This window comes from Leopardus geoffroyi, chromosome A3 (genome assembly GCF_018350155.1).
Source record: "Leopardus geoffroyi isolate Oge1 chromosome A3, O.geoffroyi_Oge1_pat1.0, whole genome shotgun sequence".
In the NCBI taxonomy this organism is placed as follows: Eukaryota; Metazoa; Chordata; class Mammalia; order Carnivora; family Felidae; genus Leopardus; species Leopardus geoffroyi.
The window spans coordinates 99,327,233-99,348,788 of record NC_059336.1 but is presented as its reverse complement, the minus strand read 5'-3'; the positions used below and the strand labels follow the sequence as shown (position 1 = coordinate 99,348,788).

At 40.2% G+C, this 21,556-nt stretch overlaps 1 protein-coding gene across 2 annotated transcripts in view; it reads right to left on the bottom strand.

Annotated features, from left to right (window-relative positions):
• Positions 1-21,556, bottom strand: part of DNAH6 (dynein axonemal heavy chain 6) — a 261,133-nt gene that overhangs the window by 224,743 nt on the left and 14,834 nt on the right. The window contains exons 1-2 of one of the 2 annotated variants that reach the window (XM_045446657.1): positions 8,660-10,077; positions 6,236-6,468 (exon numbers count right to left, since the gene is read on the bottom strand). In XM_045446657.1, coding sequence (XP_045302613.1) covers positions 6,236-6,460 — 225 coding nt within the window. In that variant the 5' untranslated portion in view covers positions 6,461-6,468; positions 8,660-10,077. Of the gene's footprint in view, positions 1-6,235; positions 6,469-8,659; positions 10,078-21,556 lie in introns of those variants that run through there. The other variant, XM_045446656.1, reaches the window with a different exon arrangement.

Below are 21,556 nucleotides of genomic sequence, written 5' to 3'. Positions count from 1 at the left end.
ACTAAAGTAACAATAAGGATTGAAAACAATATTGGTGAGGTTTCTGTTACAAAGTAAACACATTTGCTTTTTTCTGTACTAAAACAGAAATTGGATCACAATAAAAAAAAACCTAAAACTGAAATACTTAAGAATTTAACAAGAAAAGGACCTTATTATAGCAAACTATAAAGTCTCATGTAGAATTAAAACAAAAACTGCAAAAGTATGAGGAAATGCCAAATGTTAATTATGGGGAAAATGCCATGCTCATCTCCATATACGTCAAAAAGGCATTTGATAAAATTCAACTATTTTTGATAAAAATCTATTTATGACTTTGTAAAGTTTGTTTATGTAATCGCTACACCCAAAACATGGCTTAAACTCACAACCCTGAGATCAAGAGTCACATGCTCTTCTGACTGAGACAGGCAGATGCCCCTATTTATGATTTTTTGATAAAAATCTATTTTTGATAGAAACATTAATCAAGAAAGGATAGATAACTTCCTTAAAAATCTCAATGGCTAGGGGTGCTTGGGTGGCTCAGTTGGTTAAGCATCTGACTTCAGCTCAGGTCATGATCTCACCACTGGTGAGTTCGAGTCTCACATCAGGCTCTGTGCTACAGTTCAAAGCCTGGAGCTTGCTTCGGATTCTGTGTTTCCCTCTCTCTCTGCTCCTCTCCTACTCAAGCTCTGTCTCTGTCTCTCTCTCAAAAATAAAACATTAAAAAAAAAATCTCAATGGCTAATATCATGCTTAAAGGGGGAACACTTAGAAACATTCCTACTAATCTCAGGAGAAAGACAAAAATGTCTACTGTCCACACTATTGTTTCTAATATTTTACACATATTAGCCAATACAGTAGTTCAAAGACACAGTATAAATACAAAAATTGGAAAGAAGGTGGCAAAAGTGTCATTATTACCAGATGTTTTTATTGTTTACCTGAAACACTTGAGAGAATAAACAGAAAAACTGGCACAAAATTAACATCCAGAAATAAAACCTGTTAATAAACCTAATAAGAAACAAGTAAAAGTCAGATGAGGAAAACTTCAAAACACTCATGATAGTCATGAAAGAAAAAGCAAACAAATGAAGTTCGATTTTGTTCTTGATTTAGAAAATTAATTATTAAAAAATATCAAGTTAATCTAGTTAATCAAGTTAATCATCAAGTTAATCTATAAATTTAATATGATCCTGACAGGATATATTGGAGATTAGAAATCTGATTCTAAATTTTTTTAAATTTTTTTTTTTCCAACGTTTATTTATTTTTGGGACAGAGAGAGACAGAGCATGAACGGGGGAGGGGCAGAGAGAGAGGGAGACACAGAATCAGAAACAGGCTCCAGGCTCTGAGCCATCAGCCCAGAGCCTGACCACGGGGCTCGAACTCCCGGACCCCGAGATCGTGACCTGGCTGAAGTCGGACACTCAACCGACTGCGCCACCCAGGCGCCCCTCTGATTCTAAATTTAATACATAAAAATAATTAGAAAGAATAGCCACAAAAGCTCTGGGGGGAAAAAATGAGTGACCAGCCCTACCAGATATTAAAATGTTATAAAACTAAAGGGGCACCTGGGTGGCTCAGTTGGTTAAGCATCCGACTTCAGCTCAGGACATGATCTCATAGTCCGTGGGTTCAAGCCCCAAGTCAGGCTTTGTGCTGACAGCTCAGAGCCTGGAGCCTGCTTCAGATTCTGTGTCTTCCTCTCTCTCTGCCCCTCCCCAGCTTATGCTCTTTCTTTCTCTCTCTCTCAAAAATAAACATTTAAAAGAAATAAATAAAATGTTATAAAACTACAATAATTAAAACTTTGTATTCTGGACACATGAAAAGATCAGTGGATCAGAATAGAAAATCCAGCAACAGATCCCAAAATATAAAGGGGAACTGAGTTTATAACAAAGGTGATACTTTAAGGAAAATAATATTATTCAATACATAATAATGAAATAACTGTAAAGCTAGTAGGGACAAAGTTGGATCCTCTCATTCATTACACTGGGAAAAACTGTGAATAGATCAAAGATTTAAATGGAAAATAAAAATAATCTTAAAGTAATTTTTAAAGAGAAGTATCTAAGACATCACTAAATAATTTTATTTTTACAATCTTGCTAAGTGTAGGGCCTAAGTATCACATAAAACTCAGAAGACAGAAACTCAGTTACATAAAAATTAGGAATTAAAACAAAACTTGAAATTTTTATAACGCTTATCACAGATAAGGGGCTTATTTCCTAATATAGGAAGAACTCAGGCAAATCAATGAGAAAAACACCAACTGCCCAATTAGAAAATAAGACATGAAGATCCATATATTCACAGAGAGAAAAATAATTCCTAAACATATGAAAAGACATTCAACCTTTTTCAAGAAGAAACTTAAATTAAAGCTACTCTGAGACAGCATTTTTCTTGTATTACTGAAGCAACATTTACTAACCAAAATTACAAATGTACATATGTTTTGAGTTGGCAATTCCATTTCTAGGACGTCTGCCTACAGATGGAATCTCAAGTGTAGGAGATGGCATATGCACAAGATTATTCACTGTAACACTGTTGTCATAAAAATACTATTTTAAAAACCTAATCTATAAATTTGGGGCTTACTAAATACACTATGGTACATTCATATGGTACATTATGAGCTATAAAGCAAATTGATATAAAAGAACTTTGGGACAGATATGAAATGATCTCCAAGTTATGTATTAAATGAAGCAAGTAAGGGGCAGCAAAGTTTGTTTATTATGCTAGCTTTAGGCTTAGACAGCGTAACACATCTCTGAACGCATACACACTCTTACCATTAATTGCCTCTAGAGTAGGAAGCTGAATGGATGAGGGACAGTGGTAGAAAACAGACTTTAACTGTGTAACTTCTGTACACTTTTTAAAAAAATTTTTTTAAATGTTTTTATTTTTGAGACAGAGAGAGACAGAGCATGAGCAGGGGAGGGGCAGAGAGAGAGGGAGACACAGAATCCAAAGCAGGCTCCAGGCACTGAGCTGTCAGCAGAAAGCTTGAGGCAGGGCTCGAACCCACGGACTGTGAGATCATGACCTAAGCTGAAGTCAGAAGCCTAACCGACTGAGCCACCCAGTCGCCCCACTTCTGTACACTTTTAAATGAATTACTTATCTAAGAAGGATGAATTTTAAAGTTTATATGGAAGGATAACCATCTAAAACAGAGAATATATAAAAAATAAGAATGGCGAGGAACCAGTTGCCTTCCACTTACCAAAACATGCTCATTGTAATCAAAACAATGTGGTTAGATCAGTAGAGAAAAGAATCAAGATCTGTAAACAGATCTCACCATTTTATACATGATCTAGTGAGAAGTTTATACACTATAAAGGTGGTGTTTTAATTTGGTGGGAAAAACGTGGTGCCAGCAAAACGTTTCGAAGAAAATGTTAGTCCCTTTCCTCACACCAGATTTACTTTTTTTTTTTTTAATGTTTATTTATTTTTGAGACAGAGAGAGACAGAGCATGAATGGGGGAGGGTCAGAGAGAGGGAGACACAGAATCTGAAACAGGCTCCTGGCTCTGAGCTGTCAGCAGAAAGCTTGAGGTGGGGCTCGAACCCATGGACTGTGAGATCATGACCCGAGCTGAAGTTGGACGCTTAACCGACTGAGCCACCCAGGTACCCCTCCTCACACCAGATTTAAAAGTTTATGCGAATGAAAGTTTTAAATGTGAAATTACAAAAATAAAGAAGAAAATGTGGGGAAATGCTGCCTGTCAACATATGAATATAAAGCAGTGGTCAGTGGAGAGAAAATGAAGTCCAATTCAAAGTGAATGCTGCAATTCAGATAAGAAGAACAGGACCCTCAACACCAATCCCACAGAGAGGATTAGCAGCAGCCGGTGTGAGGGTGCAGCTTCAGCCACCCCATTCAGACAGCAAAAGGCTGGAAGATATTACAGGAAAACCTCGGAAAGGGTGAAAGTGAAATTTAATTTAGGCAGCACATGCGTGCTGGTTTGAGAAACTGGTCCTCAAGTAAAATGTGTGTGAATCAAAAGTATGTATATTTTTTCCATTCAACCCAACAGTACTAATCATGGAACTTTATCCCACAAGAATATAGGCACCGGTACAGATGGATAATAAAATGATTTTGCTGTACCAGTATAAATATTTGTAAAATAAATGTCCCAAAGAGGATGATTTAATCAATTATGGAATATTCATGCAATTGGACACTTTAATAGGATAGGCAACCATTAAAAAGAATGTGTTCTAGAAATATCATCTGACTTTGAGGAAGTCCTACAATGTCTATTTAGGTACAAAAAGCAACATGTAGCAACATTTATGTTTATGTTGTAAAACAAATATCCAAAAGCCTAAATATGTATTTTGTGTGTGTTCATCCATTTGTATAAAACTGAGCATGGAGAAAGGCAAGAGGGATATACACTAGACTGTTGAAAACCTTAGATATAGACAAGGGGGTTGGAGACTGGAGAATTACAAGTAAGGAAAAGATATGAAGAAGAGTAAAACAGGGAAGGGGGGACAGGAGAGAGGAAGGCAGAGAGAGGAGGAAGGGGGCGAGAGGGAGAGGGAGGAGAAGAGGAAAACAAGGGGGAAGGGAGAAAGGCAGGGGAGGGAAGGTGGGGAGGAGAGAAGGGGTAGCATTCATAAAGAGAACCATAGTATGAACTCTATATAAACAAACTAAACTACAGATACCCATACATATGAAATCAGTCACTTGAAGGCAAAGCTACTTTCTCTCTGCATGATGGAAATTCAGGTATTTTTCACTTTATTCCTTATTACTTTTAGTACTGTATGAATTACCATATTCATGTATTAGTTATATTGTTCTAGTCATCTGTTAGTACATTACAAACAGCTTCAAACTTAGTGACTTAAGAAACACCTCCATTTATTTTGCTCAAAAATCTACAATTTAGGCAGAACTCACTGGAGACAGCTTGCCTTTGCTCCATCAGAGCATCAGCTGAGGCAGCTCAAAGGCTGGGGACTGGAGTCATCTAATGGCTTGTTCATTCACATGTCTGGTAGGTGATCCAGGCTATAGACTTGTTCAGATGACATCTCCTTAAGGAGACCTTTGTAGTCACACAATCTAAAGTAGCCCGCCCTTTGTTTCCACCTGTATTATTTTCTTCATAATAGCTATCATTACATGAAATTGCTCAGTCTATTTATTTAAGGTTACTAGAATGTCAACAGGCATCTTATCTGCTTTGTTCATGGCTATATTCCCAGCGTATAGCCCAATGCCTGGTGCATAGTAGGTACATGATAAACATTTAATGTACAAGAATTAATTGCCCTGAAGACAAATAGAATAACTTTAATCACCAAGGGTTAATGATACACTTTTGCCAAGTGAAAGTAAATATATTATAGAGAAATAAATGTAAAAAGTTTCATACTAAATCCACCAGTTACTGAATACTATATTATGGCACATCTGTGCAACAAAATACAGTGCTGCTTTTAGAAAAGATAACTCATTATGCATGGAATAGAAAATTTTCTGTATGTTTAAGTGAAATAAGCACTCTGAAGATCAGTATGTATGGTATAATCTTATATTAAAGATATATGTTTATACACACACAAACACACACATTTAAATAAACATATAAACAGCCTGAAGGGCAGCCATTAACAACAGTAAGTAATGTCAGAGGGTGGGAGTGATAACTTTCACTTTTTATTCTGTGTACTTTCATTGCTCCTTTACATGGATTTAGAATTATTCAAGGGCATAAATGGATTCTTAAAATTAAGTATTTTCAGACATGCACAAACATTTTCAGGATACAAGGCATTTATTTTACAAGTAATAAAATGATATAACTATATGTATATAACTATGTATATTACTCTTCCTGAAGGTACCAGTATTAAATGGTACCCTAATGTCTAAAAGAGCCTTGCAACTTATATAGTTAAGTATCTGTATTGCACATTATTCTAGAGAGGATTTATCTGCTACAAAACTTTGTTCACCACTGTATCCCCTCACCTTGAACAGTTACCTGGAACCTAATTTTTTTTGAATAGATGTTTACAGGGTTTACGACTTCATAAACAAGTCTTAACTTTTAGGCTTTAATTCCTTTCTTGTTAATTAAGAGTCTAGAAATGACTTCCATCCCCCCCATAGCAATTTTGCAACTTCCTCTGGAGCCAAAGCTAAAATGCTGGTTTTCGAACTTACCAGAGGCTCTAGTTTTATGGGCTGCTGTCGTTTTCTTGTTCTCTCTTGAGCTTTTGTACTGTGCCTAAACGTCAGGAATTGTGTGTCAGATTCATTTTCTGTGGGTACTATAAAACTCAGTCTTCCCTTTTTTGGTATATTGTTCAGTCTTTCAAGGATAGGGTTTTCCACCTGCTTTTCAGTATTTTTCAGTTTGGCATCTTTCGCTGAGGTGTGGAATGCCATCCTCACTCCTGGAAAGAGTAGGGTCAGGAAAAGAAAAATGAAAAGTAGAGCAAAATAACTGGGGAGTGGGTCCAGTAGAAGTGACTTAAGAACCAGGGGGAGCTGAATTTGCTCACTCCCCAAAGAAAACCCACAAAGTTACCCATTCCTCCCAACTGAGGACTTGAATCAGAGAAATGAAAATGCCTGGCCTTCGAGAAGCCCTGTAGCTGGGGTGGGATCCAGGAATTTGCATTTCTAACAAGTTCCTGGGCGATGCTGCAGCTGCAGATGTCTCTGATTTGGGGACTGTACTGGTCTAGATTTTGAAGGATGAAAAGAAATGCAATTAGTATGGAGATCGATGTTTTTCATGCTTGAATATGCAAAATATCTCCTGGGGAGCTTGTTCAAAATGCAGGTAGCTCTAATGCAGGCAATCCGAGAAATAGAGCCTAGGTACTCAAAAAGCAAAATAAAAAAAACAACCAAAGGCGGGGTGGGGGGGGGCGGGTGGGGGGAAGAGCTGTGGACTAAATCCTAAAACAGTGCTCCTGGGGCTTTTATATGCATGAGAATCTCCTGAGGAAATGGTTAAACTGCACATTCTGATCCATACACTTTGAGTAGCAAGGTCCTAGAACACTAGAACTAGGAGCCCTTGGTAATGGTCTTGCATCCTCACAACCACTCATGCCCACCCCACCAGATGGGTGCAGATACTTTCCTTCAAAATAATACCATAGTGATGAGGGAGCATAAGACAAGCTGAGAGCAAAGTACACGCTAACAGCACCCTGCTCCCCCAGGTGGGATACATGTGATTCCCTGGACACTCCTCGCTGCCTGAGAACAAAGGGAAGGAAAGAAAACAAATGGTTGACTGATAGAGATCACAGTCATGCAGGACATGAGTCTCCTTCAGTTTACAGATAACTTAGTAAACTGCAAGAAAAAGGCAATCTTATCCATAGCCCCGTCTCCAGAAACCTTAGATTCCATTTCCTGGAGCCCTAATATCACCTCCATCAAGATGTAAGGGGGTTTAAGTGCTTGCCACGGTGATGTGGGAAACTAAGGCAAATGATAAATTAAATTCCCTTACTGCCTATTGCCGAGTCCTTAAAACAGGCAGAGTGACCTTTCTCTAGGAGCTCAGCTGCCTCAAAGATGACACTTTGGTAGGGGCAAAAGGGAATCTTGGCTTAACATTATCCTGACCCACTAGGAACCTGTGAATTTCCTTAAACACATAAAAATTCCTTTGCAAACCTCCTTTATCTTTAACCCCCAAGTATATGTTGGCAATTATACTCCAAGCATATGGCCCCTGATATAAATCTGAAGGGTCTCATGACTGAGGTTTTATTAAACAGTAATAAATGACTTTTTCCTAACAACAGCTAGCCCCTCAAGGTCCTGGAAACCTTGCTTCCAAAATTCCTTAGAGACTTACACTGTCCCTAACCCCCTCTCAGCCTGAAGATATACAATCAGTCACTCTTCACAACCCCAGTGCAGCTCCTTTTGCCCATGGGTCCTGTCCCCATGCTTTAATAAAATCACCTTTTTGGACCAGAGACATCTTCAAGAATTCTTTCTTGGCCATCGGCTCCATACCCCACCATCACCCCCCAAACACCATCAATAGCATATAAGGTCTTGAAACAGGTGTCAGCAGGTTTATGTTTCAATCTAGATCTGCGCTGGCCAATCAAATCCTCCTACACAATTTAAAATTTTCAAGTAGCCATATTAAAAAAAAAAAAAAAAACTACCCAAAAAAGGAACGGGTGAAATTAATTTTAATAATGTGCTTTATTTAACATATCCAAAATATTCTCATTTCAACATGTAATCGATATAAAACTTATCAATGTCTTATTTCATCGATTGTTACCACGTCTTCGAAATCCAGTGTGTACTTCACATTTAGAGCAGACCTCAGCTCCGACTCGCCACATGTGGCTAGTGGCTACCACATTGAGTAGCGCAGGTTTGGATTTGATCACTCCGTGTGAGATCTCGGACAAGTTTCCTGATATCTCTATTCCTCACGTTCTACTCCTCTAAAATGATAGGTAGGTAGCAAATGACCACTAAATGCCTTTCCACGGACTTTCTCTGCCTCTCAGCCTTTCCTTGTGTGCTCAGAAAGCCAAGCTGTCTCTGGCTTAGAAGTCGGAGCCCAGCCCCACAGCAGGATTCCTCTGGACTCACCAAGTCAGTCTAGAGCAGCCACAGCCGCCACCGCCGAGGGTCTCCAGAGACAGCAAATCCAGGTCTGGGAGCAGAAAGTTGACAGTACCCCGGAATGTTTGCAGTTGCTTAGCAGCCATACCGGTGTGCAATGCGCCTGTGCGCGACTGTCGCCACGGCAACGCCTCAGCCAACTGCAGCTCTAAGTCCCTGAGCGCGCCAAGCAGTTGAGCCAATCAATGTCTTCGGAACATTTCTACGCCGCTGATTGGTGGAGAGTGCGCACACGACGGTGGAGAGAGCGCGGTCCCGCCTCCGCACCCGGAACTGACAGCTGTCCAGGCGGGTAGGCAGGGCAGCCAAAGCAGGTGGCTAGCTGTGTTTGCTCCCTCCCTCTTGCCAGAATCTCTTGTCTGTTTCCCTTCGTGAGGCACTCGAGACTGACTTGACAGTCCTTTAATCTAATTTTCTCTAGTTAAAAGAATCAAGAATCTCCAAAGAGGGAGGTGTGTTGTATAGACAGTTCAAGTCCCGCTCTCCAAGGGAGCTTGGTAGCGACCGTCCACCAACTCTGTCCGACCCACCAACCTCCTCCCGGGAGTGTTCTAAGAGGCAAGGAATGTGAGCACTTCTTTCCCTCAAACTCCACCATCTCAACTGTTCTTTTCCACCTGGAATGTAACCTAGTGTCAGGCCTAGCACGAGTCCGTATTACTTGGTCCGGTGCTCTATCTACCAAAGCAGACTCTGGATCTTGTTCTGGCATTTGGACCCAACCTAATTAAGTCCTCAAACAATTGCTGCTAATGCTTTGTGGAGGCGACCCCACTGAAACCCAATCCAGGTTGCTTACCGAAGATGCCTTATCCCAGTTAGTGATCAGGAGAAGCAGCCCTTTCATCTGCCTTGAGGAAATGTTAATCCAGTTGGCAGAGTCCTGCTTTTCAACCTCCCCTCCAAAATGACGTAATCGCTGCTGGAACCTGTTGTCTTTTTTGTACCTTTTGGTCCCTCTTTCTTACCGTGATATTTGTTTCTTGCCGTGAATACCAAGCCTATATATGAAGTGCTTGACATATCGTGCGACCTGCATTTTCTCAATCTTAACATATTCAGGTAGGTATTTTAAGTGCTAGGTAGGACATCACCTACAAGACAGAGAATCACATATCCATAGAGCTGGAATGGAGATTACAGATCACTTAATCCAGCTCCCCCATTGATTAATAAGAGAACTGAGACCCAGAGAGAGAGCAAGTGATTTACTCCAGGTTAGGCAGCTAGTCATGGCAGAGACAAAACTAGAATACGGGTCTCCTAATCCCTAATTAGGTGCTGGACAACAAGGGAGTAACTTCAGTTTAGAAAGAATTCAAAAAAACCCCAAATGTGGACATAAATACGAATTCCCCAGAGATAAAAGATACACACAAAGCTAATCAGAGCCAATAAAATATAATAATTTATATAAATTAGTAATAAAAGAAATTTAAAGCCAACCCTAAACATTGAAACATAAAATTAGAATAATATCCAGTGTTAGACACATCTATAAAATAAATTTCACTTCAGATGTGCAGTGAATATTTTAATCTGTTCCCTTCAAAATTTACATAGTGGGGACAAAGGCCATTGCTTTCAGTCCCAGAATGGTTTTTGTTGTTGTTGTTGTTTTTTTAAGCAGATGAAGGTGATTGTATTCTAATGTTGCCTTATGCAACTGAGCATTCCAAGAGCCAAGGGGAGTGAGGGGTAGAAGGCATTGACAGAGTTTAATAAAGGTATTGCTATATTAGAAGCTACTTATCAAATCTCTCCAAGCTTATTTTTTAATGTGGTAAGATATCATCTTCATTACCAACTAAATATTTACTAAAGTAGTGCAGACAAGAGTGTTATGTTTATCCCGTTGATTTTTTCATAGTTAGTATAAATAATAATAATTGTTACTCTTTATTGGGTGCTCTCTATGTGCCAGGTACTATATTGGGTGCTTTGCATTCGTTCTCTCAAATAATTCCAACAAACGTGAGATTTTCATTTCATAGCTAAAGAACTAGGCTATGAAAGGTTTACGACCTAGGATACAAAAGGTCACATCTTTAACAGTAAAAATAAAAATGCTTAAAATTTATTGAACATTCAGTTAAGATTTATGTGCTGGGCCTTTTGTGAAGTACTTATCACCATTACACTAATCATTGGAATAGCTTTATATTATTTTAAAGGTATTATTGTACCTACTCCACCAAGAGGGAAATTGAGGTTTAAAAAGATTACATGTTTTACCCAAATCACTCTAGAGGTAGTAATTGGCAGAGCTGAGAGACAAATCCAGATCTATCAACCTAAATAGTTAAATTTCTCTAAGATTCTAGAGCAAGAATGTTGAATCAGGGAATTCTGCTGCTGGATGTGTACGGAGGACTACATTCTGAAAAATTCCCAAAACACCTATGTATTTGGATAAAACTCCAAGGCACATTATTTTAACTGCACGGCTGAGATTACAGAAATAAGGGAACCCTCCAGTGTTGAAACAACAATGAGATGAAACCAGAAGTAGAAGGCAATCTGCATCACTGAGGACCGTGGTAATTTAAATAAATAAAAGTAGAACACGGGTAGCAGGCAGGTGCTGAGATGGGACCCTGGATCTGGACAGAGTGCTCTTGATCTCCCTTGCTTTCGAACCGCTGCTCACCAAGTCTACCAAGGAGCAACATGCCTTTGGCTTTAAAGTCAGGATGTTTTCCACAACCTCATAAAATCTCCCAGTATAAAACTAATTTCTCTATAGATTTGAACTTGAGACAGACTTCTTATATAAACCAAACAATCTATCTTTTAGATTTAGAATTTTTAGGTCAAACACATGTAAAAAATTTCAGACAAATGGTGGTGCTTTATACACAGTAACAAGTCTGTTTTGAAGATTTTCCAAATAAGCAGTAAGTTAGGGGCCAGGTAGCTCTGAAAGGTCCAGGCTGAAAGTCTAAAGACCAGATGACAACAAGTGATGGTACCAAAGAAGCAAGGAGAGTCTTGTTAGTGAGCTGGGCATGAGACTGGTTGGTAAGTCAGCCTAGAGATTCAAGAGAGATAGGGATATATCCCAGATATAGTATCTGGTTTCTGAGAGACCTTTGGGGAGTGCAGAACGCAGCATAGAAGTTCTGGATAAAGGGGCGCCTGGGTGGCTCAGTAGGTTGGGCATCTGACTTCAGCTCAGGTCGTGATCTCGCGGTCCTTGAGTTCAGGCCGACACCGGGCTCTGTGCCAACAGCTTGGAGCCTGGAGCCTGCTTCGGATTCTGTGTCTCCTTCTCTCTGCTCCTCCCCTGCTTGCGCTCTGTCTCTCTGTCTCTCTCAAAAATAAATAAACATTTAAAAAAAAAAAAAAAAAAAAGAAGTTCTGGATAAGTTGTTTTATTCACTTGAAGATCTGGTTGGTGGTCCTGTGCAAGTTTAGACACAAACATGTCTGTATGGAAGAACATTGCTATACACAGCAAACACAGTCTTGAGTTCACAGTGAGAAACTGCTGGCGTGGAAAGAGACAGGCCTTCTTATAAGGAGGTGGACAGCATGACAAGGGGTGGGGAGAGTTTGAGAGCCAGAGGCCATGTGTCTTTCCAAGGATCATCATTGGGTCTGTGGCCACAATTCTAATTTCACATTCAGCTAGTTTGCTCATGTTATCATCCTTAACATGTCCCTCCCTGCTTAGTTTTATCCTAATATCAAACCTCTAGCTATTCAGTAATGCTTTTGCTGCTAAATTACAGTTATGTCTACTCATAAAAACATATTATCATCCTAATTTTCTGAGCTTATAAAAAGCCAACTTGCCAACTTGTTTTTATTGTTCCAAATATTCCCTAATAGCCTATAGTAGAGAATCCTGGATTTAAAATTCCGGGTTGATAATCCCATTTTACAACTAAGGTTCAGAGAAATAAAGTTGCTCTCCCAAGGGCATACAGCCAGTACATTGCCAAGTAACCGGGAATACAGTCACCACATGCCCCAGGCATTAAATTCCTAGATACTTACCAAAAGAAATGAAAGGCTTATACATGAGCGTTCCTAGCAGCTTTATTTATAACAGCCAAAGCCTGGAAAAAACAACTCAAATGTCCACCAACAGCTGAGTAGATAGGCAAATTTTGGCACATCCATACTTTGGAATACCACTCACCAATAGAAAGGAACAAACTGTTGGTGCACGCAACACTGGTTGAATCTGAAAAACATATGGAGCAAAATAAGCCAGACACAAAAGAATACCTATCGTCTAATTATAATCACATTAAATCTCTAGGAAAGACAAATCTAATCTATAGTGACAGGAAGTAGATCCATTGTTGCTTGGAGCTAGGACTGGGGTCTGGAAGATTGGTAAGGGGAACAAGGAAAATTTTTGGTGTGATGGAAATGTTTTATATCTTGCTTATTTTAGTGGTTGCAGAGGTGTATAAGCTTGTCAAAACTCATTGAACTGTAAATCTTAGAATGTGTGCATTTTATTGTATGTAAATTATAACTCAATAAAATTGAATTAAAAATTATATTCCTAGTGTTACACTTCAAAAGCACAAGCAAGGCTTTCTAAATATACAGATTTAAAGGCTTCACACAAGGCCTGGTAAATAAGAATCTTTGTAATTGGCATCCAAATATATGCTTAAAGCACTTTCAACAATAGTCAAATTATGGAAAGAACCTAAATGTCCATCAACGGATGAATGGATAAAGAAGATGTGGTTTATATATATAGTGGAATACTACTTGGCAATGAGAAAGAATGAAATCATGCCATTTGCAGCAATGTGGATGGAACTGGAAGGTATTATGCTGAGTGAAATAAGTCAGACAGAGAAGGACAGATATCATATGTTTTCACTCATATGTGGATCTTGAGAAACTTAACAGAAGACCATAGGGAAAGGGAAGGGGAAAAAAATAGTTACAAACAGAGAGGGAGGGAAGCAAACCACAAGGGACTCTTAAATACAGAGAATAAACTGAGGCAGGGGGAGAGGGGGAAATGGGTGATGGGCATTAAGGAGGGCACTTGTTGGGATCAGCATTGGGTGTTGTGTGAAAACCAGTTTGACAATAAATTATATTAAAAAAAATAATAAAAATATAAAGAGACATTTGTTAAGTGATCAAAAAAAACCCCACACAAACATATGCTTAAAAATCCCTACAGATGAATCAAATTAGCATGTTTGGTTAAGAACTGTATCTGCCAGTGAAAATGTATGAAGATGAAAAGATGTTAAATTACATTAAATAGTCAGCTCATAAAACAGTTTTTTTTTTTTTTTAATTTTTTTTTCAACGTTTATTTATTTTTGGGACAGAGAGAGACAGAGCATGAACGGGGGAGGGGCAGAGAGAGAGGGAGACACAGAATCGGAAACAGGCTCCAGGCTCTGAGCCATCAGCCCAGAGCCCGACGCGGGGCTCGAACTCACGGATCGCGAGATCGTGACCTGGCTGAAGTCGGACGCTTAACCGACTGCGCCACCCAGGCGCCCCTAAAACAGTTTGTATAACATGATCACGTTTTTATAAGCACAGGATGTATAAAAACTCAGCAACTATATGGAATAAAAACATACAGGTTTATGAGATTTATGGGTATTTTCTGTTATGCCCTGTGCTTTTCTGTATATGTAAAAATAAAAACTACATACTGCTTTTGTATTGAGAAAAAGGAGTTATTTTTTAATTAGCACAAGAAAATATGAGCAGAGGGTGAAGGATCCATTAACATGGCAGAGGCCAGGGTGATGAATCCTTGTGGGGGATTTAGCCTTTGGTAAAAAGAAAAGGCATCCCATTCCAAGCAGACGGAAGGAAAGTGGGAATGGGTTCGGTGAATTGATGGATTTGGGTCTGATTTCTTCTATTTTCTCTCTGAAGCAGGAGGTTAGTCAGTTGCCGACATGGATGGAGGTGGGAGTGGTAGAAACTCCATGTAAATTTATTCGGAGAGGTGAAGTGAAGCAGGGGGGAGGGGTGTAACTCATCTTTAACCTCAGCTGAAGTTTAATTTCAGGGTCTGTGAACTGCTTAAAACTGTGTTCATTCATGACTGTGGGTGAACATTTGTCGATAGCTGTTCGATTCTCAAAGGAGTCTGTGACCTAAGGCCCCTCAGAGTTGGAAACTACATGCTGGCAAGCATAGGCCACAGTCAGCCCAGCTTTCTGAGAGGTTGGTTATGATATATTTTGTTACTTTATCACCACCTTGTGGCCAAATCAATGTACTGCCACAGGAGGTTTTGAATCACAGTTTGAATCTGGGCAATAGTTTCTTACCTTAGATTCAGAAGGGACTTGAGGCATTCTGTGGTCTAATGTCCCACAAGTTATTGGAATTAATAATTACTACACAGTTTTCCTCCAAAATGTTGATCCTGGGTTAACTACACATGAGTGACCCCAGATAATTTCAATTAAAGATCTTTGCAGAAGTAATCTCTCAGCCAGTGTTGAGTGATTTTGAAAGGCCAAGAGCAGTGGTCCTTAAACTTAGCTGTGTATCAGGACCATTTGGTGAGCTTTGAAAAACTCTGATGTCCGGGCCACATTGCATGCTAATTAAACTCTCTGAGCGAGAGACTCCGGCATCACTACTCTTTTTCCAGGTGCCCCTTCCCTAGGTGATTCCAATGTACAGCTAAGTCTGAGAGCCTCCAACAAGGTCTTGCAATTCAAGGTGTGATCCACAGACCAGCAGCATCAGCATTGCTGCATTGGAGCTGGTTAGATATGCAGAATCTCAGGTCCTTCCCCAGACCTCCTGAGTCAGTCTGCATTTTAATAATTCCCAGGTGGTTCATTGCATATTAAACCTGAGCAGTGCTGTTATAGAGAACAGAATGGGTATCCAATAGATGCACTGGATACTCAAGGCAGGAATGGTGTCCAAAAAGTAGGCTTCTCATTTTTCATAAGTTCCAGGGATGGGAAATGTATGACTTCTATGCCATGGTTGGAAAGCTCTAACTGTCAGAAAATTCGTTTTTAGTAGATGACAAAATCTACTTTCTTGATGGTTTTGCAAACTGCCCCCATAATCTCTTAAACATTTGATCTCTTTAAATGTTTGAGAAAAGTTCTCCCTTTAATCTTCCTTCTTTGAATCCCTCCCTCCCAACCTTCTAGTTCCCTTAATCTATATGTGATATTTTTGCAGAACTCCTAGTAATTCTACACTAAAAATGGCTCTCAGAACTGTCGGTGAGATCCTAGATGTGGCAGCACATAATGAACATAGAAGGAAAATGACCTTCCTTTACCTAGAAATTCTATTCATGACTCTCTTTTCTTCCTGAAAATCAGGTTATTAATCAGGATCTTTGTTAAATGGTGAATAATAGAGACTCTGTATCCAGCAGACAAATCAATGCTGATGGTCCCAGGGCCTCAGGTCATTCACATGTGACCACTGATGATGTCCTGAGCTCAGAGAGACCACCATGGGAGTCCTAGGCTGAGGGGGTTGGGGCCTGTGCTTTTATTGGAGTCAGATTCCTGCCCCTCTCACCCCCTTCCCCTAGACCACATCATTTATCAAGCCAATCAGGAACGGACAACCCAGCACCTAGAGTTGTCCAGCCAATGAGGGCAGAACCTGAGAAGGAACAAGGGGGAACAGAAGGGGGCGCCAACCAGAACCTTATAAAACAAGGACGCTTGCCTACAGTCTGCGGGCGTTCACTTCCGAATGCCCTCTCTCTCTAAAAAGAGCTTCCATACTGTTCTTACTTTCTAATCTTATACTCTGAAAAACTGTTGCCTGCTGTTCATTTTATTTTGTGTCCACCTCTTCATTCTTCAGAGCGGGGAGACAACAAGCTCTGGGTATTAAGGTAAAAAATCCCACAACACCAGGGAACCCACCAAACCTTTCCTGCTGCCTCTGATCTCAGCCTGTTCACTGTCCTCCTGACTTTGTCTCCAAGCTCAGCTTAATGACACCCATTCCCTGTCCTTCTCAGTGTGGACTTAGTTCCCCATGCCTAACCTCAGGACAGATGCCCATATGCCCTGGCAGGGAGTGCTTGACTATTGTCCTTAAAATAAAAAAAAAAAACCCGAATAAGCAGCCAGTCCTGGCTCAGTCCCAAATCAGTTCTCCTTCGAATATTTATTCATTTACTTATCTATTTATTTATTTCTGAATATTTAATCTCGGCACCTCACCCCTGTTATAGACTGAATGTTTGTGTCCCCATAAAATTCATATGTTGAAGCTCTAACCCCCAACGTGATGGTATTTGGAAGTGGGGCCTTCAGGAGGTGGTTAGGTTAAGATGAGATCATAAAAGTGTGGGTTTCAGGAATCACCAGAGAGCTTGGTTTCTCTCTCTCTCTCTCCATCTCCCCCCATGCCCCCCCCCAAACCCCACTATAAAGACAGAATGTTGACCTCTGCAAGCCAGAAAGTGAGTTCTCATTAGAAACACAATTGGCCAGCACTTTGATCTTGGACTTTCCTGCCCCCCAGAACTATGAAAAATAACTGTCTATTGTTTAAGACTAAGTTATTTTGCTACAGCAGCCTGAGCTGACTAAGCTACCCCTTTATCTATCTTCAGGCCTGAAGCCGTTGTGTCTACCAAAGCCATCCATCCCAGCTTCCTCTTAGGCCATTTGTCTCACTTGCATAGTCATTGGATATTCTGGCATCTATAAGGATAACCCTTTAAACTTTTTTTTTTTTTTTTTTTTTAAGATTTTAAGTAAACTCTATACCCAACGTGGGGCTTGAATCACAACCCAAAAATCAAGAGTCCCACTCTCCACCAACTGAGCCAGCCAGGCGCCTCACTCTTTAACTCTATAACTCTTAACTCCAGGAATTTAAATTACCCAGGCCTGGCCAAGATTCTTGACCAAGGAGTTCAAATTAGCACAACATTTTGGAGAAAAATTTATAGAAGTTGTTGATTTTAAAAAAAAATTTTTTTAACGTTTATTTATTTTTGAGACAGAGAGAGACAAAGCATGAATGCAGGAGTGTCAGAGAGAGAAGGAGGCACAGAATCTGAAACAGGTTCCAGGCTCTGAGCTGTCAGCACAGAGCCTGACGTGGGGCTCGAACTAACGGGCCGCGAGATCATGACCTGAGCCGAAGTCAGATGCTTAACCGACTGAGCCACCCAGGTGCCCCTAGAAGTTGTTGACTTTTTAAAGTCATACATACCCTTTGGGGACAATTTCCCTTTTAGAAATCTACTATAAAAAATATTTGATCAAGGGCACACAGATTTTTATAAAAGCTACATTTAAATAAAATATAATATCCAAACTACAGTATATATTTAATCAGTATAATCAACTGAAGCAATAAAGGAGAGCTGTATGTATTGACATGACATGGGCAAATGTACTCAATACTTAAGTAAAAATGTTTCAGAATATAATGCACAGTGTTATCCAATTTTGCTAAAAATTACATATGGTGTGTAGTCCATATGGATAGTTTCAATCTGTGTACATATATTGTCTCTATACAGTTGTGATATTATGATTTATAATCAGAAATAATATAGTTGGTCTTCATCCACTGTTTCTGGAACAGAGCTCCTAAAACCTTTAGAACTTCCTAAGTGATAAGGGCCATAAAGGTTTCCTTTCTTAGGTTAATGAGGTGACATTTCAAACTTTTAAAAAATGTTTATTTATTTTGAGAGAAAGAGAGCAAGCAGGGGAGGTACACAGAGGGAGAGAGAATCCCAAGCTGACTTCACACTGTCAGTGCAGAGCCCAATGCAGGGCTCAAACTCACAAACCATGAATGAGATCATGACCTGAGCTGAAATCAGAAGTCAGATGCTTAACTGACTGAGCCACCCAGGCCCCACCTCCCATCATGTTTTTAGACCCTTCCTTTCAAAAATAAGGGCTCAGGATTGCTAGACAATTCATGGACGATCTCTCACACAAAAGACAGAAACCAAAACATTCAAATAGGAAAAACAAATTGAGAGGTAAGCACATGAGTTGAGATGATCAGAGTCTTTCTCTTGGATTTCAAAGAGTGGACCTGAGTGAGAGAATCTTCTCTTCTTCTCTAGCCATGGTGCCATTAGAATATGAGCCTGGAGTTCCTGGAGGCCATATTCCCCTCTGGAAAGGGAAGGCCACAGTTGGCCACATAGAAATGGAAAACAGACTCCAAGTCTAGAGACCCAGTGACTTTTCATGCCAAGATCCATTATTTCTAAGGCTATTTTTGCTTTTCCAAAGTTTGGTTGTATGAGTCAATAAAAAGTCCAACACCGCTTTTAAATTTTTTTTTTTTCAACGTTTATTTATTTTTGGGACAGAGAGAGACAGAGCATGAACGGGGGAGGGGCAGAGAGAGAGGGAGACACAGAATCGGAAACAGGCTCCAGGCTCTGAGCCATCAGCCCAGAGCCCGACGCGGGGCTCGAACTCAAGGACCGCGAGATCGTGACCTGGCTGAAGTCGGACACTTAACCGACTGCACCACCCAGGCGCCCCCCAACACCGCTTTTAAAAAGCCTAAGTTTGAATAGATTTTCTGTCACTTGCAACCAACTTGTCCTGGTGGGCCTCGTGAATGGCACTGCCTTTTTTCACATCTCTGCTTTTTTAATCCATACTCTACATACAGAAAGTTTCCAAGTCATCTTGGTTTCCCTGTTTAAAATAAGGATCACAGGGGCACCTGGGTGGCTCAGTTGGTTAAGCGTCCGACTTTGGCTCAGGTCAGATCTTGTGGTTCATGAGTTCGAGCCCTGCATTGGGCTCTGTGCTGACAGCCTGGAGCTTGCTTAGGATTCTATGTCTCCCTCTCTCTCTGGCCCTTCCCCTCTCGAGCTCTGTCTCTGTCTCTGTCTCTGTCTCTCTTTCTCTCAAAAATAAGTAAACATTAAAAAATAATAAAATAAAATAAGGATTGCACAACTCATGAAGGTAGAGATACATGAAATTTCATTGAACATGGGATGGTTTTGGCAGACCCAGAATACAGTAACTTTTCATTATCTCTCACAATGGGGTCCTCCCTTTACGAATTGGAGATTTGGTCCTCCCCAAAATAAATTCTAAAGTAATATATCTGAAAGACAAATATTGGGCCACAAAACAAAGATGAAGGGAAAGAAAGGAAAATTCTGTGTATTAACTAACAGCATTTGTCCTCCACACATTAGTGAGAAGAGGCTGTATCAGTTAGGGTTGTGTTTAATAGCAGGTAAAAGAACACCACCTCAAGAGTTGCTTAATTAAATAGGGTCATTAGGGGTCACTGATATTGTGTGTTTCTATGATTCTCTTGGCCTTTTCATTATGATGGCAATAGAGTTACAGTCCCAGCCATCATGTTCAGTCACATTCAAGACAGAAATAAGGAAGTCATAAGAGTCAAGGGATAGATTTGTCTCCTTATAGTAGAAAAGCAAAAGCTCTCCCAGAAGGTTCTATATTAGATAAAATCTTTATGTCTCATTGGCCAGAACAGGGTCCAGAGGTTACATATACCTGAAAGAGAGGCTGAGAAGGTAGGGAAAGGATTGTCATAAATGGCTTGGAACTATCATAATCCATTACCTAAGGCTAGACATATTGTCCACCTCCCCCCCGCCCCCCAAATTAGAGTTCTATTGTCAGGGAAGAAAAGGCCAAACCATGCCATGTGGGAAAGTATGCCCACCACAGGAAGCAATGGAGCAGAGTATGATGCTGAAAACATGGCTGGAACTACAACTCTCACACCTTGCTGGTGGGAAACCCAAAAGGTACAGTCACTTTGAAAAACAGTTTGGTGGTTCATGACATGCCTAAATGTGCTTTGCAGATGTGATTAAGGATCTTGAGATGGGGGAACGTATCCTAGATCACCCCCAATGTAATCACAGGGGTCCTTACAAGAGGGAGGCAGGAGAGTCAGAGTTAGAGAGAGAAGTGCTAAGGAAGTAAGGAAACAGAGGTGGGCGTGGTACACTTTGAAGATGAGAGAAAGGGTCATGAGCCAAGGAATGGGGGTGGCCTGGGGATGCTAGAAAATTAAAGCGTTCTCTTTCCCAGCCTCCACGAGGGACACAGCACTGCCAACACCTTGATTTCAGACTGCTGACCTCCAGAACAGTAAGAGAATAAATCTGGGTTGTTTTTAAGCCACTAAGTTTGTGGTCATTTGTTACTGGCTAGTATTCCTCTCTTTGGGCATCCAGACCAGTTCTTATTTTTCTGTGCACATCTTTGTAAGTATGTCTGCACTGTCTTCTTTTAAAGTAACATCTTTACTGACCCGTCATTCATATACGATCAATTTAAAGTGTACAATTCAGTGGTTTTTAGTATAGTTACAGGATTGTGCAACAATCACTGGTGAATTCTAGAATACTTTCTTTTTCTAAATGTTTATTTACTTATTTTTGAGAGAGAGAGAGAGAGAGAGAGTGAGAGAGAGAGAGAGAGAAAGGAAGAGCATGGGCAGGAGAGGGCAGAGAGAGAGGGAGACGGAGAATCCCAAGCAGGCTCCATGCTGTCAGCACAGAGCCTGACATGGGGCTCGAACTCACAAACCTGAGCCGCAATCAAGAATCAGATGCTTAACTGACTGAACCCCGATTCTAGAACATTTCAAACACCTCAAAAAAGAAACTCTATGCCCTTTAGCTGTCATCTTCTATTCTTCCCATTCCCTCCAGCCCTAGGTAACTACCAATCTAGTTCCATCTCTGTAGATAGGCATATTCTGGACATCTCATATGAAAGGGATCATACAACATAGGGTCTTTAGTGACTGGTTTATTTCCCTTTACACAATGTTTTCAAGACTCATTCATGATGTAGCATGTATCAGTACTTCATTTGTTTTTATTGCTGAATAATATTCCACTGTATAGATTTATGCCAC